General features: G+C 32.4%; 1 protein-coding gene across 1 annotated transcript; it reads left to right on the top strand.

Moving 5' to 3' along the window:
- Positions 1–3,994: 3,994 nt before the first annotated feature.
- On the top strand, positions 3,995–14,657 carry LOC107848141 (protein NRT1/ PTR FAMILY 4.6). The gene is made up of 5 exons (XM_016692827.2): positions 3,995–4,131; positions 4,215–4,326; positions 4,743–4,960; positions 12,912–13,352; positions 13,472–14,657. Exons 1-5 carry the CDS (start codon positions 4,129–4,131, stop codon positions 14,441–14,443), a joined length of 1,746 nt encoding a protein of 581 aa, XP_016548313.1. The 5' UTR covers positions 3,995–4,128; the 3' UTR covers positions 14,444–14,657.
- The last annotated feature ends 12,952 nt before the right edge of the window (positions 14,658–27,609 follow it).

Genomic DNA, 27,609 nt, shown 5'->3' with positions numbered 1-27,609 from the left:
GTTTGGAGTCTCAATGCATTATGATAACATATTGAGTTTAAGTCTCATCGATTTATGTCTAAGATGTCTTTATATGGATAAGACATTGAGTTTGATTCTCAATGCACCATATTGATGATATTATGATGGTTAAGACAAAATAATGAGTATTTGGTGAAAAGACATGAAACTTGTCCATTGAATATGCTCCATTCTTGAAGTGAATGTGGTACCAATATATGATAAAACTGAAATATGACAAATTGCTTCATTCTTGAAGTGAATGTTTTAGTAATATATGATATACTCTGAAAGATATGTTAAGAAAAAATTCTCTACATTATACGCACACCTTGACTTGCTTTTGAAGTAGCGATATCATGAAAGAGGTTATAAGCTATCAGAATCTGATAGGCTTAAGACACGATTATATTACAATCCTGGAGAATGAGAAACTTATTAATACAAACGTGCACTTGATTGTGATGGTATCACAACTCACCTCCGAAAGAGGCAGAATAATTGAGAAGAGTTATTTTAAAATTTACTTCTAAAGTAGTAAATCTGAAATTTATTTATGTAATAGTAAATCTGAAATTTACTAAATAAAAAAAATACATGTCATGGTAAACTTGTGTTTACTAGTATAAATGAGTTCATAAGTTGATATGAATGATTGTGACATCTCGAAGATGTACATATTGAGTATTAGACATGTATTGAAGAATTAGAAGATTCTTCGAGAATTGTTTATGTCGTTTGTTCTTATGATAAGTTGGCTGGACCAACTAATGTTGGGATTGGATCCCTTAAATTTAAAAAATATAAATGATGAATATGGGTTTGTTCACCAATCATGTGATATCTTGAAAAGATGCATACATCAATAAGATGATCACATGTACATTCATTGTCAACCTGCAGTTTGACATTTATAAAGTTGCTTGCTCAATAAATTGAGTTAAGAACATTACTTTCAGATTGTGCAATCATGATAATTAATCTTGATGAAAATGATTTGGCATTGAGTGCCTTCAATAAATAGCTAAACCATTGCTAATGAGAACAAAGCTTCATGTGTTGGTCTGAAATATGATATGTTGCATACAATAGGACTTGTACGCATTAGACCAATAAATTATGATTATTTCTTCCCTCTCAATTGGTTCAAGGTTAGGAACCAACTATTCCATCTAATAATTTTGATGTACGGTATACAATTAATAAATATACCATGATGCACAAAGATGAATTCCTCAAAGAAGATGAAGGATGTATGTTAGTTTTCCTAACATAAAGGAGAGATTATAAGAAGCTATGAAATATGTTAGAAATTATCATAGATCCTCATTCAAAAAATAATTCAAGTCAAATGTCGGAAGCATCTGTTGACTCAAATTTAATCTCATATTTAAGCTGCAAGTGCTCCTATTTTATGTCCCTAAAGGACAAAGTCTATGCATCCATGAAGCGTGATAGACCAATCGATTTCAAATGAAATAATCCTTGAAAAGGATAAGGAACAAATAATCATAATAAGAAGGAAATATGCTCTTAAAGAGCATGCGACATAACACTTCATAAAACCTTATGAGAGGTTCAGGTACCAGAAAATAATGAAGCGAGGAAATCTCAAAATGTCATGTCACATTGTAAAGCGATACAAAATGATATATCATCAATATCTTTGATACAATATTGATGCAATATTATGAAAGATTACGAGGATCCGAATTCTAAGTTTATTTAAGCATGCTAATGTAAAAATATTTTTCAAGTGACATGAAAGGGTGCATCTTGGTAAGTGAAAACTTAATTGATTTGTAGTCTACACACTTGAAGATGTCACACATGAAATGTTGAATATTATTATTTGACAAAATATATCTTGCAAATACTACAAGGTCTGATAAAACTTTTTCGATTAATTTATTAGCAAGGTATAGTTTTGCTCCTACTAGGAGACATCGAAATGGGATCAAACACATGATCTTATATTATTTCAAAGATTGCAGTCTCGATCTTATTGATTATGCTGATGCTGAGTATTTAATTATCTCGCATAAATCTCGATCTCAAACAGGCTATGTGTTCATATGTGGGGATACTGCCATATCTTGGAGATATACAAAGCAATCTATCGTAGTTACTTCATTGAATCATGCTCAGTTAATAGCTATTCATGAAGCAAGCCGAGAATGTGTATGTTTAAGGTCCATGATACATCTCATTCGAGAAAAATGTGGTTTGAAATGTGAAAATGTGCCCACAATTTTATATAAAGATAATGCAACATGCATAACACATTTTAATGGAGGATTCATAAAAGGAGATAGAACGAAGCACACATAATCAAAGCTTTTCTACATAAATGAGCTACAAAATAATGGTGATATTAACGTGCAACAGATTTGTTCAAGTGACAATGTGACTGATTTATTCACCAAGTCTCCTCCAATTGCAACTTTCAAAAAGATGGTGCACAAGATCGGGATGTAAAGGTTCAAGGATGATCTCATTAGGGGGGAGTTAATACGCGTTGTACTCTTTTTTTCTTACGAGGTTTTGTCCCACTGGATTTTCCTTGTAAGGTTTTTAATGAGACAACATATATGCGTATTGTTAGAGATGTGTACTCTTTTTCCTTCACTAGATTTTTTTCACACTGGATTTTTTCGAGTAAGGTTTTAACAAGGTACATTATCTATCAATTAGACATTCAAGGGGGAATGTTATAAATGTATTTATATTATAGTGGATGTCTATCAAGAATATAGATAAGATCTATCAAGATCTAGTTGATATCTATCAGGATTTGAAGTATTTGTCTTTTAGTCAGAAACTAGGAGTATTTTTTTCCTAGAGGAATTTTGTTCATTGTATTCTTAATCTTATAATCTCTTATCTCTCAAAGAATAAAGAAGTCTCCTCTCTCTATTTATTCTTGTTATTCTTACTTTATATTTCATAACAAAAGCAACTATTTTGAATATATGAACCAAGTAAAATGAAATGAAGGAAATATTAAATACTACATAAGTAAAACTTAAAGTTCTAAAACATCATCAATAATGTCAATTTAGTAAACCACGCCTTTAATTAAAACTTTCTTAAAACGTATGTCAAATCAACAAAAATAAAATAATATGAAACGGAGATAGTTGCATCTACACCTAGTTTACATGTGAACTTTAAAACATGTCCTAATTTAATCAACAAGAGATTCCCCCACTTTATTTTTACTACTTACCTTATAGATTTTCATTTTATTTGTCTATTTTAGTAAATTAAGAAAGTTGTATTATTTTTTTTTCATATTATTCTCAATATTAAATAATTATATAAAGTTATATTGATCAAATTTAATATCATTAATAAAATATATTTCTAAAATAAGCTTCCGTAAATAGTATTATACCAAATCAAATTGCGTCAACTAATATGAAACTCAAAGTACCTAACAGTATAAATATTTTTAAATTATTGTGCATAAACCTTTAAAAACATCTCCTTTCTCTCTCTTTCATTTTCTCTCATCGTTTATTTTTATTTGTCCATAACTAATGTTAGATACACTTTGAGAAATATTAAATGAAATGCATAGTTTATCATGATATGCATATTAATTAGTGTATTGTCTTTCACATATTTGAGAATTATTTGGAATAAATAAATTTATCTTTATTTTGATATGCTAAAGCGGATAAGTATAATATACTTTTTTTTTTTATAATGGACAAGTAAAAAAAAAATGGCGACAGTACTATCTAATTTTAATTTTTGACTAGTTATGAGTTTTTTCATGCTCTATACTCTTCCTGAGTTTATGGAAATAAAATTATTTGTAAGCAACCAAATCCTAGTCCTAGATTACATCATATATATCTTTATCCATTTCATCCCCCCTGAAAAAAAGAGGATGGGCATGGGACTATAGTTGCCTAACTATATGTCATAATTATATTATAATACAAAAAGGAAAAAAGATAATTCTACCTATTCTAGTACTATATAAATATGAGCTTTTTGGCCCTTACTTTATCAACTCTTATTTATATCTCCCTCTCTTCTCACTTCTCCAAACTCTTATAAGATCACTATTCTTTCTTGCTTTCAACTTGACTACTAGAAAAGAAACAAGAAAATATAATGGTGAGTTTATCTATTTTCTTCTTTTTTTCATCTTTCTCTTTGTTTTGCTAACTAACAAATTATTGTTTTGGCTTGTGTTGCAGGAAATAGATAGTCAAACACACATAAGCAATTGGGATGGCTATGTTGATTGGAGAAATAGACCAGCAATCACCAATCGTCATGGTGGCTTACTTGCTGCCTCTTTTGTCTTAGGTAAATAAATTAGTTGCACCATTTTTACATCCAACCTTTTTGTTTTTCATCTCATTCTTGAAAAAAAAAAAATAGAAGGGAGTTATGATGTAACTAGTAAAGTTGTTGACATGTGACCGTAGTTGGTCATAAGTCTGAGTTGAGGAAGCAACAAGAGAGGTTGTTTCCGAAAGACTCTCGCTCAAAGAGTTGCAGAAACAACCTCTTGCATAAATATAGCGCAAGGTTGCATATAATAGATCCTTGTAGTCCAAACCTTTTCCGGTCACGCACATAGCAGGAGCTTAGTGCGCCATACTACTTTTTTGTTCTTGAAAAATTCTCCTGTGGTAGTTTAGCAGTAAGCTCAAATACTTATCAAGATTTCCAAGTTTTGGAGTAATTAATTTTTTTTGATGAAAATTATTTATGATCAGGTGTTGAGGTGTTGGAGAATTTGGCATTTTTGGCAAATGCAAGCAACTTGGTACTCTACTTTTCAGAGTACATGCATTTCTCACCAACAACATCAGCAAATTGTGTGACCAATTTTATGGGCACTGCTTTTTTACTGGCACTTCTTGGTGGCTTCTTATCTGATGCTTTCTTCACTACTTATTACATCTATCTCATCAGTTCACTCATCGAATTTCTGGTAAATTTTTCATTTATATTTTTCAATTATCAATTTTGTTTTCGTTTTCTCTTTGATAAATTCATCTGAAAAATTCACTCTTAGCAAACAAGCAATTAGAGAGGATAAAATATTCTTAGATAAACCACTAAAATCTCATGCTATTCCTATTTAGTTGTGGATTAACAACAGATTATAAAAAAAATCAGTTAGCTAAAAGCGTTTTAATTAGCGACGGATTATTCAAAAATTACCGATAAATTCCATACCTAATTCTATGTTCTGTTGTAGTGAAAATTTATCATAGATTTTACTAATCTAAATTTAGAATAAAAAGCACGTGGGTTTTGATTGGGCTAGACGTAAATTCAGAAAAAGCTAAGGCAATTATGCAGTTCTGAATGAAAGAAAGTTAAAAAATGTGAATAAAAGCACTAACATTCCCACTTTTTTTTTTTTTTAATAAAGGCAATAAAAGAGACCACTTGTTTTGGAAGTAATGTAGTGGTTAATGAAATGAGTAGGCAAAGAAAATTAAAAAACTATAGATGATTTCTTATAAATCTGTACTTCTTATGAAGGGTGATGAATATTTCGTTAAGTTAAAAGCAAAATATTCGAAAATTGATCTGAACATCATGTTATAAAAAATTGACCGCTTAATTTTTCTCAGATTTATTTTTTTCCAATGATTCTTTTACCTAGAAATAATAAATATTCATAAAATTAATTAAAATGTGTGAAATTTAATCCGAACACTATAGTTATTCCGAAAAAAAAAAAGGAACAGAAAGAGACCACTTGTTTTTCTGGGGGTTAATTTGATTTTGTCCAATGATTTTGAAACCCACTCCCCCTGAAATATGATATGATTCTATTCGTTGAAAAAGAGGTTGTGGCATCGTGTAAAACATTGTTGAAGGATGAAAAAGCAATGGTCATAGGTGTCCAATTATCAACTTAGAATCAGATTTTAGACACATTTGTTGTGAAAGGATCACACCAATCCACCCTCTATACCACATCATTCGTGCACCTACGTAGTTAGGGGTATTTTGGTCTTTGAAAATTATATTAATATTATAACATGGTGATTATAATACAGTCAGATTTTTCTATAATATCACCTTATTATAACGTTATTTTACTATAGTGGCCTGATTTTTTTCGAAATCGATTTTTCATGTTATATTTTACTCTCTATGACATTAGTGGTACACTCTTAGTAAAATTACCTCTCCATAACAACATATTCAAACTAGTGTACGTACCCGCGCGATGTGTGGAGTTAAGCATTATTTTTAATTATTTTACATTGAAATATTTTTTTCGAGCATGCTGAATCATATTATCTTACAAAAATTCAACTATCATATTATTTCTCAATGATATGCATAAAAAAAAAAATTCTACACCCTCCCCGCCCCTACCCCCACCCCCACCTCCCGTCTCCATATCCACACTCTCTCCCTCACCTCTCAATTTATTTTTTAAAAGATTAAACCACCCCTTCTTTTTTTTTTTTGGGTTTCCCAAAGTATCCCCACAGCCGACAACCGTGAGACTAATACTCCGTTCCTTGGTCAGCGCATTTTGCGGTAGGAAACTGGCCACAAAATTTGCTCCATTCGGTACTCCCTCGTCTCTAACTAAATCTATATGAAAAAATAATATACGAAAAAATAATTATGTAACCTTTTTAGAAAAAAAAAAGAAGAAGAAGATATATGTTTCATATTTTCTTAAATTATATTATTTTCAATTTAAAGATATCCTCCACCCCCATCCGTTCCATCCCCACTTCTAATCAAATTTATATGAGAAAAAGTAATCATGTAATTGTGACAAAACTTTTTTGATTTATATTTACAATTTAATGATTTCAAATTCTTAATATTAATTGTTTTAACTTTTAAACTTTTATTCATTCTCCATCTCTTTTGTTTAAAATTTATCGATAGCAATATATGCATTATCTAATTACTTTATTGGGTATTGAAAATACTAACAACATACCCAGCATATCTAATTATTTCACTATATTCTTAAAATTAATTCAAATTCTTCATGCCTATCCGCATTGTACATATTTTTCTACTATTTTTTAATTACTTAATTAATTTAAATTCCCTAAGCTATTCTCAATGTGCTTTTTTCGTACTATATTTTTATTACTTTTCAACTTTAAATTATTATATTATTTTTGTGTGTGTTACACACTTTAGTAGTTAAATTTTCTTGTCTATTATCTCAAAATATAAAAATTAGAATAGATAAGTTTTTTTTTTTTTTGGTTTCCCAAGGTATCCCCACAGCCGGTAGCCGTGAGACTAATCCTCCGTTCCTCGGTTAGTGCATTTTGCGGTAGAAAACTGGCCACAGAATTTGCTCCATTCGCCAGAGGCAGGGATCGAACCCCCGACCTCTTGCTTAAGGGACATAGCGCTGAATTCGCAACAAATAAGTCATATATAGATTAGGAGAAGATTCCAAAATAAATGAAAGTTTTAAATTTAGGTTTGTTATGCATATCGAATTACGTGAGTTTATTTAGATTAATAAAAGTTTTAAAATTTTCTTAATTATATATTTTTGAACTTAAATTCAAATTTCAAATATAATTAGTTTTCAAATTGATTGTGTTTTCTTAAAAGGAAGTACATGTTTAAAAATCACACTTAAAATTAGTTATATTTTTAAAATAAAGTGATTTTTATAAAAATTATAGAGATCTTGCTACAATCCTCCTGCACACAAAAAATATCTATCAATTGTAAACATAGAATTTTTGAGCTCGATTCAAACAAAAAATATGATATTGCAAATTTTGTGTGAATTGACAATGATTTAGGAGATTAAATAGGAGAAGGGAGCATAATGTAGTTTACTTTTAAACTAATTCAAATTTTTAATTTTGATTCAAAATTTATCATAAGTTTCTCGTAAATTAAACGAATAGATCACCACTGAAAAAAAAAATAAAAACACATAAAATTAAATGAACACTTATTTTAATAACATAATAATATAAGAATGATAATAAAAGGTAGCATTTTAAAAAGCTAAATTCTTGAAAAAAATTCAAGCATTACTTACTTGAATTCAAGCATGCTTTATACCTGCAAATAAATTATTTAAAGTGATAACATATTAGATTAGTTGATTCATCAAAATGAAAATATCTAAACATACAACATTAAAAATAATGACAAAAAATGCACAAAGATTATGAATAAATATATAATAATCTATTCTAAAATAAAGTCACAAAAAGAAACTCAATATGTGTATTTAGATAAAGAAATTGCCATGAATCTTAATAAACATGATAGAAATTATAGTGAAAAAAAAAAAGAATAATAACAAATATTTACTTCTTAAATTGAATCATCACAAAAAAAATACTAACACCATAACCTTAAGCATTAACGGAGGAAGACAAAGATGAAAATATCATAACCTTTCTGCATTTAAAAAATAAAACTGTTAAATAAAAAATATAATAAAAAAATAAAGAATATAGTAAACAAATTCGCTAAAAAACTAATGAATAATACCCAAAAAGTAAAATCTTAACATTATTTATCACTGTAACATGTAGTAGTATATATAGGAGAGGTGAAGAAGTTGGAATTTCATTTCAATTCAAACTCTCTTTAAATTAAAATTAAAATCTCATCTCAATTTCTTTCTTATCATTATTTTTTCAAATACAATGTGTGTTTATCCTATAAATTTGAATTAAGAGAAAATTGTGAAATCAATTCAAATATTTTTAATATTATCAGTATTATTATTACTACTTTTTTTTAATTATTATTATTGTTATTATTACTACAAATACTACTTTTTTGGGTTGGTTAAATACTACCAATACTTCTACTATACTACTTAATCCAATTGTATTAAAATACTACCGACCAGTACTTTTACTAGTACATTTAACAATTTAATCTAATGCATTAAAATATAATATATTACTAATACCATTATTACTACTATTAGTATATTTTATTACTACTATTTACTATTATTATTATATTATTACTACTATTATTATTATTAATATATTTTTATCTTTTATTGAATATTTAAATAAATTATATCCGGACATGTTTTATAACATTTAATTTTTAAAAGAAATAAATTTATGAAAGAGTAAAAGTTCATTTAGAACTCTTCACAATACGTTTCTATTTTCAAGCTAATATTTTTTAAAATAAAGAATAATGTATTTTAATATTCAAATAATTCAAATTTTTTATTACATCATTACTAACTTTGTCCTAAAAACTGCTACGTCTTAATGGCTCACCACGTGGTTAATTGTGGTGCTTCGTCCTCTGCTTTATAATATATATAGATATTATGTAATAATATTTTGTAAGAAATATATTATGTACAAAATAAAATACTAAATATTTATGGTAATCATCATTAATTTCATGCACACATTAAATTTCGAGTACGAATATTTAATTTAAAGAAAAAATTATATTTAAATGGTGTACATTAATTATTTCATAACTTCACGAGAAAAACTGCTAATGTCGTTTTTTTTTTTTTTTTATATTCATGCTCTTCTAATTTTTTCATACATTTGTTTATAACAGCTAAATGGATCTTAACATCAAATATCAATATACATATATAACGATACCTCTCTACAAAAATGATGAAATTTTCGCACAAACATTGTTACTATAAAAATATTTGAATATATAGGAATAAAACAATTATATAGTAAAAATAAAAATATGTAGGCAGATGTTTGGTTCTTTAGTTATCTGCTTACTACTTTAAAATGCGCCACTAAGATCTATGATTTGTTTCCTTATATAATTAATATCTCTACTGTATTTTGTCGACGTGAAAATTGCCTAGGATGTCACATAAACCATCCTTAGGGACTCACCATCGGGGTTGCGCGGAATGACTCTAATTCCATATGTAACATTACAATCTATTAATAATATCGTTCGCTTTGGATTTAAATTCGCCAAATTTTAAAATACATAAGACTTGTTTCTTTATATACTCAACATCTTTCCCGTATTTAGGTAGATTTTTGGTCTTTTAAATTAACGACATACGTGGAATATAATACAAAATGTGTTCTTAATTTTAGAGTAGGTAAATTTGAAAAAAAAAAAGATAATTATTTTCAAGTGGACCTTAAAGTTTTTTAAAGAGCTTCAGGAGAGAAGAGCTTCGTTCATTTGATTATTTTATCTCGAGATTAATTAATCTTGAAATTGTTATCCAATATTGAATATAGCATAGATATATAATCAAATTTGTTGTACAAATAATCCCAAGATTATTTTACAGGAGTGATTTTTTTTCCTTTTTGGATATATATGAACGATTGGATCCCTTCGACACGAGCCGAATGATTTAGTGAAAATGGAGTCACGCATCAATTTTAATGACATTAAAACATTACACCTAAGTGTTACTTGATGAAGTTACAACCAATAATGAGATGCAAATCCAACTTTACATTAGATATCAATCTTAGTTTCCAGTGACGGATTAGCATAAAATTCTGTTAGCTATACAAAGAAATTAGTGATGGATTAGTAACAAAGTTCGTTGCTAATTCCAAATTTTTGAAGTGTATATAATGTGGATAACAAGATTTAGGATATCAGAAAGAGATGTCTGCTTTGACCTACAAAATGATTCCAATAGACATGGAACGGACATTCTCACAACTCACAAGGAACATAACTTTTAAGATTTTAATATAGAAGATTTGCACAAAATGGTATGTAATGTGCCAAAGATCTAAAGGGGTTAGGGAATATTAACCAAAATGGTGATAAAAAGATAATATAATGACACAGCTGTGTGGTGGTTGGGAATGTGGCAGATCTATGGATTTCTTTAAATAGCCACTAACTTTCTATTAGGAAAGAATGTCCACAGGAAACATTCCATTTATGTTAGAAATGGGCACATGTCGCCAACATAGACTTAGAACATCATCATTATTATACACTAATATACCTATCAAAGGTAGAAATGTGCACTAGAATAGTTTACATTTTGTTTGTATATGTCACAAGCTTATATGTTGGACTGCCATGAATAATGACCACTCCAATCACGATGCACTAACTGTAGATGGCCACTTATCCGCTATATTTGATTTTTCCAAGTCCTAGTTTTGTCTTTGTTGCATGTCATGTAAAAATATGTTGTTTTAACACTTTTAAAGTGTCTTGTTCTGAAGTCTATCTCTATCCTTTAAAAATAATATATTTTTGAGAATTTAATATGAGTGCAATAATATCTTTTTATAATCATGGTATATGAGCCAACTTGTAGGCACTATGTCCACTAAGCTTGAATAGATAGAAAAAAATCACCAAGTGTTTTGACTTCGCTAAAATTTAAACTTGAGACCTTATGATGCTAAACCCATTACATTGACCACTAGGCAATACCATGAAAGCGATGCAAAAAACTTTTTTGTTGAGTCCGAACAATACATATAGATGTAAACATATCTGGCGGTCATTACAACTTATTTTGCTTAGTGAACTCTGTTTCTTTCTCTCTCTAATAAACATGGAGAATTGTAGAAGATCAACTGTAAACAACAACAATAATAATATATTCAGTATAATTCTACAAGGTCGGGAGAGGGTGATATTACTCTTACTCCTTACCTTGTGAAGGTAGAAATGTTGTTTCACATAATAGGTCAATAAATGCAAAAAATAGTTTAAAAGATTAAAATTCTAAAAATACTGAAGTAGAGCGGAATGTATATACAGAATTCGTGAAACATATTAGATTTTTTTTTTTTTTTCAATTTTCTCTTTGTTATCCTTTTTCGTTATTAATTTTTCCAATTCAAAAGATTCTTTTTGCTGCTAGGTGATTAATATAAACTTAAAACAAGGAATTCTATATGGTGACCTGAATTTTGAATGTCAAAAAATGAACTTAAAAGAAGAGAGACTCTTTATTTCCCTTTACAGCTAGAGAAACTTTTTCCTAACATATTTAGGTCTGAATTCCTTTAATTTGTTAGTCTCACCTGGGTAGTAGCACTACAAAATTTTAAGGATAATCCCAAGAGAACTAAGATGAAGTCAATAAGAAAGGTTGGTAATTGTTCGGATGGTAAGCATCCTCCACCTCCAACCCTAAGATTGTGGGGTCGAGTCAAAGGAGGAAACTCCCAGGGAGAGGTCAAAAAAACAAAACAAAAAAAAAAGGCGAAGTTCAAAACAGATCATGGATACAGCGCAATATTGATCAGATGTTGAAATAGAACTTTAAAGAGTGATTCATGCATCAGTTTCATTGTTCTGAATAATACAATAATAGTTGCGCCTCAATCCCAAACAAGTTTGGGATAAATTGTATGAATCCATGTATCTCCATTTAAGTCGTCGTAACACAAAATTTGCTCCTTATAACATTTCTAATATATTTTCTGCTGGAAAACAAGTCGATGAAAAAGACACAGATTTCTAGCGAATACTGGACCTGAAGCAAAAGTACTAGTATGACTCAAACAAAATAGACAACTTATCGATATCACCTGTGTAGATCCTTTTTCTCCATGTGCTCTAGTTTTTGCTTGATCTGCATGGATTCCAAGATATTATAGGTCCTTCTAGACAACTTTCTACCGCGTGATCTAAGGTTGTACCTCGTCCCATAGAATATGATCAAACCATCTCACATGATCTCCTCTCATTTTATCCTCTCACTGGATGTTACTTTTGCCTTATATTGAATGTCATCATGTTAAATATCGTCTAATCATATATGACAGAACATTCATCTACATCAGCATTCTTACGGCAAACATATCGTGGACATGTTGGACTTTAGAGATCCAACCATTATTCCTTATAACATTACTTGTCCTACAACAAAATGCCTTTAACTTTCTTGTCTAATATTTATAGATTAAAGTAGCTGTTCCTGAAATTTTGTGTGAAAACAGGGGTTGGTAGTACTCACCATACAATCTCGTTCCAGTTCGTTGAAGCCACCAAAATGCGACCAAGGAGTGCCAGACATTCCGTGTGAACAAGTTCATGGGGCACAAGCTGCAATGTTATTCATTGGACTCTACCTAGTGGCATTAGGTGTAGGAGGTATAAAGGGGTCACTGCCGCCCCACGGTGCTGAACAGTTTGATGAAACAACCCCACAAGGAAGGAAGCAAAGATCTACTTTCTTCAATTACTTTGTGTTCTGTCTCTCCTTTGGAGGTCTCATTGCTGTCACATTTGTGGTCTGGGTGGAAGACAATAAGGGTTGGCAATGGGGATTTGGAATTGCAACTTTGGCTATATTTTTGTCGATCCCCATCTTCCTTGCTGGTTCGCCATTCTATAGGAACAAGATACCTCGTGGAAGCCCTCTTACAACAATCAGCAAGGTAAAGATTTCCGAAAACCTCCAACTAACCTAATTGTTTCATTTTATATGCACATTTACACAAGCAAGCTTTGAGTTTATCTTTGCTGATCAACTAATATCATGCTATATAATGGATAGGTACTAATTGCAGCATTACTAAATTCTCGTGCATCGAGAAACTCAAGTACTGCCATTGCAAGTATCGGTTCAAGTCCTACTGCAATTCAAACCGTCAAGGAAGGTGGTCAAAATCCAAACAGCAAAAACGTAGAATCAATTGACACTCCATCGAGAAGTCTTGGCTTCCTTAATCGGGCTGTTTCAGATGCACCAGCTTGTAGTGCACTAGAATGCACAGTGCAACAAGTAGAAGAAGTCAAGATTGTGCTAAAACTTTTCCCAGTTTTTGCCTGCACCATCATGCTCAACTGCTGTCTAGCTCAACTTAATACATTCTCAGTCCATCAAGCAGCCACAATGAACACAAAACTAGGCTCCTTAAAAGTCCCTCCGGCTTCGCTCCCCATTTTTCCTGTACTGTTCATCATGATCCTAGCACCAGTTTACGATCACTTCATCATCCCATTCGCTCGTAGACTTACCAAAACAGAAATGGGCATCTCTCACCTCCAACGCATTGGTATTGGTTTGTTCCTCTCCATTGTGGCTATGGCAGTCGCAGCTCTTGTTGAAATCAAGCGCAAAGGAGTAACTACTGACTCAGGACTCATCGACTCTGCCAAACCATTGCCAATAACTTTCTTTTGGATCGCTTTTCAGTACTTGTTTCTTGGATCAGCCGATCTTTTCGTCTTAGCAGGGCTACTAGAATTCTGCTTCTCAGAAGCACCAGTGAGTATGAGATCATTGGCAACATCACTCTCATGGGCTTCATTGGCCATAGGCTACTACCTCAGCTCGGTCATAGTGTCTATCGTCAATAGCGTGACAGGAATTTCAAAGCACAAACCGTGGCTCTCAGGTAGCAACTTGAATCACTACCATTTAGAGAGGTTCTACTGGCTAATGTGCATACTAAGTGCATTAAACTTTATGCACTACCTATTCTGGGCTACAAAATACAAGTATAGGTCAAGGTCTACCAAGTAAAGGTTGGGAGTAGAGATGCATAGATGAAACTGTTCTAGTTTTAATATATGATCTTTCTAGATTTAATGTAAATGTGTCTGATGAATTGCTGGATCTTAGAGTCCATACAGTAGTGCTAAGCCAGCAAAGAGGTCAAAATAGAACTAGCTTTTGATCAATCATTTCATAACATATCAGCTAAAGATTATGAAAATGCTTCCTGCTCCTTTGCAACTTCTGCTTGTTTGATGGTCAGTATTCATAATTATTGTAACTTTGGATATGGATGAGTTTTTAAGAGAATGTAGGGTGTGTTCGGTATGACGGAATACACTGATTTTCTCATGTCGGGTTGGTCCAATATTTTGCAAATGACACAAATGACTTAGTGGAAGTTGAAAAAACAAGTTTCATAAGTGACTTTTCACATTAATTATGTCCTACCACCTTCCAATACACCTTATCTTTTTACCCCTACACCGTATCCCCTACCACCCCAATACCCCTCCCTCACCTCCAACAGTATTTGTCTACATTATATATGTTATTAAATATAAGACAAGAATAAGAAAAAATGGAGAAAGAGAGAAGAGAGTAATTCTTTATTTCTCAATAAGAATGAGGGATGAGAGGGATGATTTACAATGAAGAGAATCCCTCTATTTATAGAAAAAATTCCCCCAAATTTCTTTCCAAAAGATAGGCATTCCAGCAATAATAGACTCACCTATCGGAGTAGAAACAGAAAAAGGATCGAAAATATTTTCAAGACCAAAACCAAAGTGAACAACCACATAAAGGGTCACATAAGACATGGTAGAACCCAGATCAAGAAACAATAAACTCACCCACCAGAGTAGAAACAGAAAGTGATCGAAAATATTTTCAAGACCAAAACTAAAGTAAACAACCACATAAAGGGTCACATAAGACATGGTAGAACCCGGATCAAGCAAACAATAAACATCACGAGAGAAGAGCTGTAACAAATTGTGACAACATCTGGGGATGCCTCAGATTCTTGACGAGTAGCAAGAGCATAAACATGATTTCGGCCAGTGTCGGTACTTGAAGTGGCGCCCTTAGGTGCCGGAGCCAAAGAAGTGTCAACCGGAACCTTATTAGCTCCAGTGGCTACTTTGTCCAAAGGACAATCTCACTGCATATGACCAAGCTGACCATAATTATAGCATCGATTTCTCTCCTCCTCAGAATATCCATAGTGAAGCTGCCTACAAAAATGACAAGGAGGATAATGTGGGGATAACTGAGCTCCACTAGCCTAAGATTGAGCACCCTGTGCCTTAGGACCCCTATTACCCTGAAAACGACGATCACTTGAAGGCTTAGGATAAGGAGCACTAGCAGATCTACAATTCTTTTTCTTAGTCCGCTGTCTACCATCTCTCCCACTGTTCTGCTGATTTGCACCCTGCTCTGAATATCTAAACTTCTTGTTCTACCTCTCTCCCATCTCTGCTTGTTTTTTTTTCTCATCCTCCACCTACTGCATATAAACCACCAGCCTAAATATATCCATATCATAATTCAACATGGAAGCCTTAAACTCTAACACCAAGTCACGGGACAAACCAGAAGCAAACTTTCTCATTTGAGACCTCATATTAGACATCAACTCTAGAGAATAACGACCAACTGCTGAAACTTCAGAGCATACTCATTAACACTTCTCTTACCTTGCTTTAGATTAATGAACTCTCCTGCATTAGCTTTTCTCAACTCCTGAGGAAAGACGTGATCAAGAAAATCATGTGAAAAGTCATCCCACAATTCCTGTTCAGCATCATCACCCCTCATCGCTTGCCACTCCTCATACCACTGGTAAGTCATATTCTTCAACTGATAGGTAGCAAACTCCACACCCTCTAAATCAATAGCATGCATAACTCGAAAAATCTTCTCCATCTCATCAATAAACCCCCGAGGATCCTCCTCAACTTTAGCCCGTAAAGATTGGGGGATTCAACCTCATAAACTGGCAGACCCGAGTGACCTCATATGAGTTAGTCACAGGACCAACATGATCAGACCGATGGGACTGCGATGCCACCAACTAAGCTAATATATGAATAGACAAATGGAACTCCGCATTAGAGATATCTTTCTAAGGTGACTGAGCATGAGTATCACGAATCTAAAAAGCCTGACGAGGACTAGCAGGGACTAGTGGAACCCTACGTGGAGAGGTACAATCAGGAGCAGGGAACCTAGAACAGGTCTGCACTTCATAAACAAGGTGAATCCCCTCCACATTATCCTTGGGTGAGATAGAATTTCCAGTAAAGTTTCTACGACCATTAGGTCTTCGAGAAGACATGATCTGAAATGCAAGTAAGCCAGAGTTAGAGAAGTTTCATAGCACTAGACTCTATTAGCCCTAAATAGAACATAAGAAAGGAAATATTCCTAAATGTCTTATAACCTCCGCCTTATAAGTGTGGCGTGCTACATACTCATAGAAGAGACTCTACTCGACACAGCCTTATTGACACCCAACGATCCTGAATCGTGCTTTAATACCAAGCTTGTCTTGACCCAAATTTGAGTCTGGTCGTGATGAGTAATCTCAAGCCCATCATGGACCGGAGATCACCCCATTAGCCTTATCTCAAGAGCACATTAAAAGTAAACAGTGGAAGCCAACAAAACAAATAATAGATAAATAATACCAAAAGAAAATGTAAAGAGTCGAATGACAATTCTAAGAATCCAACAAAATGACCAACCCACACCTGTCCACAATAACCTCTAAAACATAAATACCAAAAGAAGCCGGGACATGCCCCCAACTATTACTAAGAGATCCAAAATGAAATACTAAGACAATACTAAAAATAATGAAATGACTGAGCCTTCTGAAAGATAAAGGCTCACCACTTCACAACTGATCAACAAAAGTACTCAACCACCTAACGCTGCATAAGAGCAACAAAAAAGCCTTCGCATCCTACATTATGAAATGATGCAGTGTCCAGGGACGGTTAGTGAGGCGAGCACTGGCATTTAACTCAAGAGATAAGGATAAAATAATGCAATTACCAAAATAAAATTGTAAACCATGTGCACCACAGTCATATACATATATATAGAATGTCTAGATAAAGACAAGGGTCATGAACATGATACTTTAAAGATTTAACCTGAACTATGTAGCTCGATCCGTCCTAAAGTCACTCATGGGCTATACGGGTCCATCTTGCCTTGATGAAAGTGCCTCAATACGTGTTAGCCACACGAACTGAGGAAAAAATGAGAAACTCTAAAGAAACCAAGGACATATCCCTCCCAATATATATATATATATATATATATATATATATATATATATATATATATATATATATATATATATATATAATATGTGCACCAAGCACACGATCACATGGACCCCCAACGCCGACAAACGTGATTTCCAATGTTGATTCCCCTAAGACCTACACCTTCACGGTGAGCTACACAACTTCATTTAAGTCCAAATTAAAATAATTTACATATAAACCAACCATTAACTTAGGAGTCATTTATTAAGGTATTTACCACTTGGTAGCATCATACCAATATGCTTGCAAGCTAAATCAATTATGTCAGACCAATTCATATAACCAAATTGACTCGTAAGTTTCATTTAAAATCCAAAACCAAGGGCATCCAAAATCATATGCATTTATTTATTCTTTAATGCAATGCATTGGGTACAAAAGACAAGAAACAATGTAATTATCCATATTTAAAATAAGTTTACGAGGTGGGTTAAGGTCAATGCAATTATCAAGTCAAAATTCCATAAATTTAGGGAAACCTATGTCCTCTATTCCAATCATTTAAATAATGCACCAATTCAATCTCAAAAATATCAATATAAAACATGAATAACCAATTTAAAATATGGGACAAGTAATCCAAGCAATAACAATAAAAAACCCTCAACCCCAATTTCAAACCCATAATTTAAATCACATGAACATTCAATAAATTAATCCCACAATATAAAATACAAGTTAGGGATGAGCAACATGCTTGAAATACACAAGGAACTGAAGACAATCGGAATTTGGAGTCTGGAGTAGTGATTTTTTGTAAAACCCTTAATATTTCTTGGATTTTGAGTTTAAGAGAAAAAGAATTGAATATGATCTTTGAAAACTAAAGGGAAAGAGTCAATTTTATGTTTAAAAGTCGTACAAGAGGTAAAAAGACCAAAAGCTCCTCACCCCAAGTGAAAATAAAAATAGAAATGGACAAATTTAACATAACGGCATGGCACGCCGCTATTACGGAGGGTAGCCTCTGTACTACGCCATTATTACAGAGGTTATCCTCCGTGGCATGCCACTATTGTGGACCCTCACTTTCTTGGGATCCGAAAATGACCCCGAGCCCCTTTCAAAAATTTTAAAACTTTTTCAAAACACTTTTTAACATTCCTAAAGATAATTCAAGTCAAAAATTGACATTATGATCACGGGAGGATCAAAAATAAAATAGTTAAAATTTTACAGGGTCTTATATTCATCCTTGAATGTTCCAACTTGTAGTGATTTGGTTGCTAGTTCTCTTGAGCAAGTTGGTACTCTTGCATATGGTAACATTTTGGATGGGGCTCATATTCTTGATTCCTTTGTTTACTACCTCTTTACATATGATGATGTCCCTTTTTGTATTAGATATGTTTTATATAGAGGTACAGGTTTCTTGGCTTGGTCCATTTACTTTTGTGACCAAACTATATGGATTTTTTTATTTCTTTGATCTGGGTAAACCCTTATGGGTGTTTGACCTAGTGGTGACACCACCTTTGGTATGGTTTTGTGGAGGAATAGGGAAACAATTGCGCCTTAGGACCTTTGTGGTTTCTTTGTTCCATAATATTTCTCATAGCTAGATCATTTATACGTTGTAAAATGCATTTCTCTTATTGAACACAAAGAATTCTTGGTTGTATTTCAAATATGTGCCTTATCGGTATGATGATATTGGTTTTAACCCTTGTGCTAGCTCTCATTTTATGAGGATTTCTTGGTTGCTTGTCCTTCATATGTTTTGGCAAGATTCAGATTCGAGAACAAATTCTTTTGAAGAAAGGGAAGATAATACGAGCATGGTTAGCATAGGGAACATTAGAAGGGACTTCTACATATGGATGATAGCTTGGATCTCAGAGGATGCTATGGAGCAACAAATACACAAGTCCACGAGCGATCAAGATGCCATTTGGGAAATCAAGAAAGGCCTTTGTGGGTTATTTTCTAAATAGCCACTTTTGGGTTATTTTTTGTAATAGGCTATTTGTGTAAAGGGAATCAGTATAAATAGTTTCCTTAGACAGTTTTTATCCTTAGAATTTGATGAACTAAAAATTGAATTCCTTTGAGAGTGTAGAGTGGAATCCCTTTAGTGTAGCCATAGTGTTAGTGAGATTAGTGATGGGTGGATTTCCATTGTTGATCTAAAACTTCTTAACCTTGCTTTTCACGAGAGTTACTTATTTGTCGATTCAAATCGGGTTTCCTTATTCTAAAATAAAGTTCTCTTCTTTTTTGGCTAATTGATTCAATTATCCCTTCTTTCATCTATTCTTATCTCAATTTCTTCTAATTCTCATATCTTATTCTCCATTATCTTTATTTTATGTTGCTGATTTTTGTGCATTTTTTATACCAATTTTAGTCACAAAATTGAGATTGTTATCACATGGTATAAAGTCTAATTTGACATGGTACAACTATACTAATGTTAAAACAAAAGAATTAAGGTGTCAAGCCTGATCTGACGGGAGACCATTTAGAACCTATGGTGGTGCCATAGTTCTGGGACTAATATCTTAGCCTAACTGATGGATGAGTCTTAATCCTTGTGTCCACTTGGTGCTAAGTACAACTCCCAGCTGAATAATAACTGATAACTGAAATACTCATAATATTAATATTTTGAAGACTAAAAATAAGTACTTTATCTAAAAGCACTTAAATTGTGAAAATTGAAAGATTGAATTTTCAACTGATGATAATGCATGATATCCTAAGTTATCGAGTGTTCATAAGCCACCATCTCTGAAGAATGTAACTAATAATGACAATTCAATAATCGAAAGAAAAAAAATTCATAGCACAAGTCCAAAACGATAAAATTCAAGTTAAAAGTCCTTCAGCGTGGAGCTTTATCATTGCAAACGACATCAAAATCAACTACAACATTGAAATATATCATCTACTCGTCAAAAGAAAGCTAACGATACTTATATTAGTCGGGATCAAAATGGATTCGAAAAACGAGTTCGAAAATGAAAGGGATAAATTTAAAATTTTATTTTAAAAATATATTCCGTAAGGTTAGAGGAACCTACAATTGAAAACTCACGTGAAAATGAGTTTAAAATGAGGTCCAAAATAAAATATATATATATTTTTAAGCTTCACCGACAAAAGCCCTAAAATTCATTTCAATATCATGATTAAAAGATGTTTTTGAAGATGTAATTAATGAAAAATAGTGAGAATATGAGTTTAAAAGTTATCCACATGAAATGCAATGAAGAAACCTTTGAAATCTCTTTTCTCAAAATTCGGAGGTCCAAAAATAAAAGAATTTTGCAAAAATGATCATTTATACTATGCCTTGTTACCACGGACTCCAATTAACCGGCCTTCTAATTCACAATCAGGCTTTCGTTCGCAAAGGTCCACGACTCAAACTACCACATTCGCGACAACGTTATCGCATTCGCGAAGGAGAGAAGATACCCGCCCCGACTTGACCATATTTCGCAATTGCGGCCACCACCATCACAATCGCGATTAAGGATTAATTCCTTCCCCGCATTCGTGGTCTGGAGCCCGCATTCGTGAAGAAAGACTCCACTTGCACCAGATATTAGTTATATGTTGATATGCATGATTTTCAAAACCTCCGAATGGATCCTCAAAATTTATTCGGGACTCAACAGAAATAGATCATATATGCTACTATGCAATTTTTGATGTTCAATATCAATGTCGTCGCCGTATTTTTGAAAAAAGATTATTTTCAGTAAGTTAACCCCCGGAACCCTCCTAGGCCATTTTTCAAATGTAGAGTCAAAATATAGGTTCAAATCCAAATCAACCTCGCTATAAATCCAAATTCGACATTCAGCTAATGAAACTTTCGAATCGTCATCCTATACTCAGAACAATAAATATTGATTGAAGTCAATTATAATGCATTTAAAGCCTAAGACAACCACAAACCATCCTAAAATATTTTTGATTGCATCGAAAATCGTGGTCAGTCATTCTACATCCCAAAATCAATATTTAACAACTACGAGAAATAAAAAAAATAGGGAAATTACATTTGTTTTGCAAAAAATTTGACTTTTGAAGAGTCGCCACTTAATTTTGAAAAGAAATTAAGAAACCTTTATAAACTTCTTTAAACGATCCAAAACAGATAAATCATTTGAATTTGAGTATTCTGAGTAAGCGGTTCCTATTAACGTTTTAGGAAGGTTTAAAGCACCTAAAACGTCCGCTAACTTGCAGTTATCTGGACTGTTTGAAAACATCTTTTGACTAACTTCAAAAAGAGATTGATTTGTTGAAAAGTGATTGATTTTTAAAAAAAGACTTGTGTAAAATAAATTTAGGCAACTTAGTAGGAATTTTAACTAAGTCTAAACAAAATGAATAAGCAAGTAAACACATAAAGGGGAAAGGGAGGAGAAATTAAACGATTTAGGCCATTGGGCCCAAATCAACGAAACCTATCCTAATCTAGTCTTCGAGTCTTTGAATCAACCCTTGCTCCACCTGTATTAAATATAACTTTGGCTTCAAGACCCAAATGAATGAATAAATAAAATAAATAAATAAAAAAAGACAACAAATAAGTAAATAAATAAAATAACGAATGAGACTTTTGAGTCTCTTAGCCGCTTCAAACATGAGATTTTAACTCATTCCTTCTTCTTTTGACTCCTTGTATCCGTACTATGTGATCGGCGTTCAAATTCTTCTAGAGGGACGGGCCTCAGTAGCCCATTGCGTAATGCAAGAGAGAAGAGCCCAATTGAACTCCCGAACGGGTTCATGCAAAGAAAAAGATGAATAAAAAAGAAAAAGATGAATAAATTAATGCGTGTTCTCCGGAATGCGATGGAGGATATAGCATTTTCAGACAAAACAAAAAAGTAAGTCACTTACTACATGTAGACATATGAACTATAAAGCGCCTAAATACACGAACCCTAGGATTATGAAAGGTACATAACTTGCAGGTGAGCCAATCATAGACAATGAATGCATTAATCATAACACTCATAACAAACAAAATCCACTCTCTATAAACTCACACTTTATAGCAAATAAATGTATATCATATAAATCAAACAGGCTCTGGACATTTTTAAACAAATAAGCAGCGGAACACCTAATATCCAAATAAATTTGCACCATAATTAGGATGGAAAGTGAGAAGTAATATATAAAATTATAATTTATAGAGGTCAATTTGATCTGCCAGATACCTATAATTATAGTAGGTAAATTGTGAAAGTACATAATGCTTTTAACCTTAACAATATAGGAGCACATTACATGTAAATAACTTGGTTGTCACATACGAGAATGTAAACTATAGTTATTAAACATACGACCTATAAACAAGTGAAACACATGCAATAGGAGTAGTAAAACTTAAAAATCTAATTACATGAGCTTTGCAAATGTACAACACTAAAAAAAACAAGTAATTATAAGGGACATGATAGAGAGGGAAGTAAGTAATGACACCTATGATATTTAAACAAATAAACTCTAATGTTCATGCAGATAACGTGTTATCGGGTATCCTATTAATTATGATGATGTAGTAAAAGGAATTGAACCTCATGCGCCAAAAAATAAGGGTCGAAAGCTGAAATATGCAGATGATGCTAATCACTGAAACACGAACATTTCAACGGACTACTCTAAAAGGGTTGAACAATAAATTCAACTAGCTTGACGTAAACATCTATAATACCCACAAATGGAAGTTTTCAGATTCGATAACATGAGTCAATTCTCAAATTTGAACATTTAACAAAAGGAAAGCCTTTTGAACCTCGTTAAAAGATAATGCAGAGGAACAGACAAACTCAAACCTCTCCATAAGGTCCACATAAATAGAGAACTTTTCAGTTCAATGTAAAGCTCATTCATTCTTTTAGGCCTTCCCGATCTTGAGAAGTAACTTTTATTTAAAACTCATTTTCATCAACGACTCACAAATCATAACAAAACGAGTATAGCATAGGGGTTAACTCTTCTAAGAAAATGAAGAGGGATTTAAAACAAACAATGGTCAGCCACATCAGATTATCATGTTCCAGTATGAATAGATAACATATTGGTGACTTAAAAATTAGCTATTGCAGATGCTTTGAAAACAAAGCATGAACAAAATTTATGCGATTAGAATATTAATCTTACAGTAAATTGGAATAAAGTCCTACTACGGATCTTCACTAAACAAAAATGTCATCGAAACGATAGACGAAATCAGAGACGAAACAAGTATAGAATCGAAGCAATGACCCAACAATATCAACTAGAGGTAATGGACTCAAAACAACAAAAAACCAGTAGAATGTAAAATCAACAGTGGAACAAATGTTGTGAATATCTATCCAACAACAAAGCATAACAATCATTACACACAAATCCTATGGCTATGGAAGCCATCTACAGAACAATTCTCACATGATTACGATTGAGCGATTATGACACTATTAACATGAAAACAGTGAAATCGATCAAAGGCAATCGAATTGAAGACCTCAACACAGTTATTGATTCAACAGAATAACAACCTATAACAAGGTAATCCTACGACCTTCATAGCCATCTACAGCTTCTCCCAATAAACAAACAACACCACATCATGAGCTCTAGAACATTCGTCAAAATGGGTCAAGGTCGGGTCGAGGGTGAGCTGTTCGGGTGGTGGATTTGGAATTGGGTCATTGATTTTGCTGTTGGTGCATTTAAAGTTTGATGGTATTGTCGTGAGTTGTTGTCGATCTTGTTGCTGATATTGTTGGAGCTATTTATTTGAGAAGAGAAATGGGTCGGGTCGGACGAATAGATTTGGACTGGGCAGTCCTATTGCGGGTTTTAATTGTTGTACTGACTGGGCAAGTTTGGAGGAAAATTTGTTTTGGGTTGTTGGGTATATTTGGGCTTGGCAGAATTGGGTATTGGGTAGATTATGGGGTTATTTAGAAAATAGCCCCAATTAGATTTGGGGTTATTCAAAAAATAATCTCAAGTTTAATTTAGCCTATTCCATTTAGATTAACCAAATTAAAAGTTAATTGGCCAATTACATTGCAATTATGGTCAGTTTGATTTCAATTATGGTCAAATCTAATAGATTGGGTAAATTAAATTAAAATTTGATACGAATTAATACTTTCTTTAAGCTCGAGCTTCTTGATTTAATAAAATTAAATGAATATTTATCCAAATAAATTATTTTTGAGAGTAAATTAGATTTTAAATCAAGATTTTAATCCTTATATTTATTTTCAAGATAATCCTTGATTAAAATCTGATATTCAAAAGAATAGATATTTAAGTAATCAAATTATATAATCTTATATAATTGAACACGATAATATATAATCGCTACTTAAAATTACACAATCATGTGCAATAATATTTTGAAAAGTTTTTATTCGGATGAAATAAATATTGTAATTTTATTTAAAATCGAAGAAACTCGAAATTAAACTTGGTTGTGGAGGGAAAAAATTAGGTGTCAACAACGTTAAAAGCAAAATTTCACAAATCAGGTCATTATAATATCCGCCACTAAAAATTTAGTTCGTTCTTGAACTAAAAGGCAAGGAAATACCTGGATCGGTAAAGAGTTGAGGGTAACTACTATGAATGTTAGGCTCGACCTCTCAAGTAGACTCCTCAACAGGATGACGTCTCCATTGAACTTTAACCACATGAATTTCTCTGGAACGCAACTGTCTAACATCTCAGGCTAAAATAGATTCTAGCTTATCTACAAAGGTCCACTTCTTATCCAACTGAACCGAATCTCAAAGAAACACGTGAGACTTATCCGGAGTATAGCACTGAAACATAGATATATGAAAAACTGGATGAATGACTGAAAAGTCAAGGGGTAGGGCCAACTTACAAATAACCTCCCCAACTGTCCGAAGAATCTCAAATGATCTGATGTAACTAAAGTTAAGCTTGCCCCTCTTCCCGAATCTCATCATATCCTTCATAGGCTAAGACAGGATCCCCAATCCCAAACTTCAAGGCGCAAAGCTTGCAATCTACACATTTTTTTTTTTGCCAACTCTAGGCTTGTTGAAGCCTATCTTAAATCATCCAAACCCTTTTCAAAGACTCGCAAAATACGGGGTCTAAAATCTAACTCAAACTAACAAATAAGAGATCAACAATGCTAATCATACAACACCTCAAAAGGTATCATCTCAATATTCGAATGGTAGCTGTTATTATAAGCAATTCTGCTAGCGCTAAATGTTGCTCCCACTAATCTCCGTAGTCCATAAAACATATATCGAGCGTATCTTCTAAAATTAAATAGTTCGTTCTGACTGACCATTAATTTATGGGTAGAAGGATGTGTTAAGGTCAAGCTGAGTACCCAACTCCTCTTGAAACATTCATCAGAAACTGGAAATGAACATTGTGTCTCTGTATGAAATAAAGGACACGGGTGCCTCATGATGACAAACTATCTCACGAAAATACGAGTCAACCTCTAGACACTAAAGAAAATATGAATATGTACGAAATAGTCCAACTTGGTCAATTGATCCATGATGACTCAAATGCTATCAGAACTACGAAAAGTGTGAGACAAACCACTCATGAGTCTATAGTGATTTGTTCCCAATTTGACTCAGGAATAGGTAATTTCTGAAGCAAATCACCCGGTCTCCGATGCTCGTCCTTCACATACAACACAAGCAATGAGCTACAAAGTCCACTACATCCTTCTTTATATCACTCCACCAGTAATTCTCCATCAATTCACGATACATTTTAGTCACTCCTGGATAGATAGAATATCTGAAACAATGTGCCTCCTCCAAAATTAATTTCACCATCCACCAACTCTTATCACACAAACACGACCTCTAATCCTCAAAACTCCATGAAAATCAAGAAATGACGCCTTATCCTCATGACAAGTATAAATTATTCATTTATATTCATATGTAACTAAATAAAGATTTTAAATAAAAATATGAATAATATATATTTATTATCTCATATTTACTAACAATTTGCATGTAAGTAATATTAAAGGAATAAGAGAACAAAAAGAAAAAAATCTTGTGGGAACATGAAAACATGAAGAAAATAAGGGATCAATAACAATTAGTTTCGCAACAATGAACAAATAGAAAGATGATCTCTAATATGGCGACAATATTTGATGTCTCCACAAAGCTATGTGACCTACACTATATTTTCCATAAATAGAATTCAACAAGGAAGGAAACAAATCATTGGAGGGAAGGAAGAGTTGAAGCAACCGCTTAAAATATTTCTTTTAAGTTTTCTTTTACTACTTGCAAGGTATTTGATGTTGAATGTTATTTTAGATCTTGCTTTTAATTAAATAGAGAAATTCTTCTTCTTAAATATTTCTTCTATTTTCTTATTTAATGGAGAAGAATATTTTCATTAGTAGTACTAATTTTCTTTTGTGTTGGAGAAATGATGAATCTTTTTATCTCTCTATAATAGTAAGTATTATTCTTAAATTTCATGTACGTGAACTGACGCTTTCTATTTAATTTCTATATGCTTTATATTTAGATGTTATTTTATTTATTAAATCTATCTATTTGAACTACATATTAATATATTTCTAATTTTATAATTGAGAGAGACGGAAGAAGTAAAATCGTTAATTGGAGTAATGATAGATTGTTAATATTTATTTAGTGACATTTATCTACTTTATGTTATAATTAATTCTCACTTAGTTGTAATTAAGAGAGGCGAGTAGTATAATAACTAGTATAACAAGTAAGGTAATCGAAAGGAACTTACTATAAAAAAACATATTTTAGTTTAAATATATAATTTTTGATTCTTTAATATTACTATTTTGATGATTAAATTGTATAACAGAGAGGAGCA

The sequence above is a fragment of the Capsicum annuum genome, chromosome 11 (assembly GCF_002878395.1).
Source record: "Capsicum annuum cultivar UCD-10X-F1 chromosome 11, UCD10Xv1.1, whole genome shotgun sequence".
NCBI lineage: Eukaryota > Viridiplantae > Streptophyta > Magnoliopsida > Solanales > Solanaceae > Capsicum > Capsicum annuum.
This window is presented reverse-complemented; position numbering and strand designations above follow the sequence as displayed.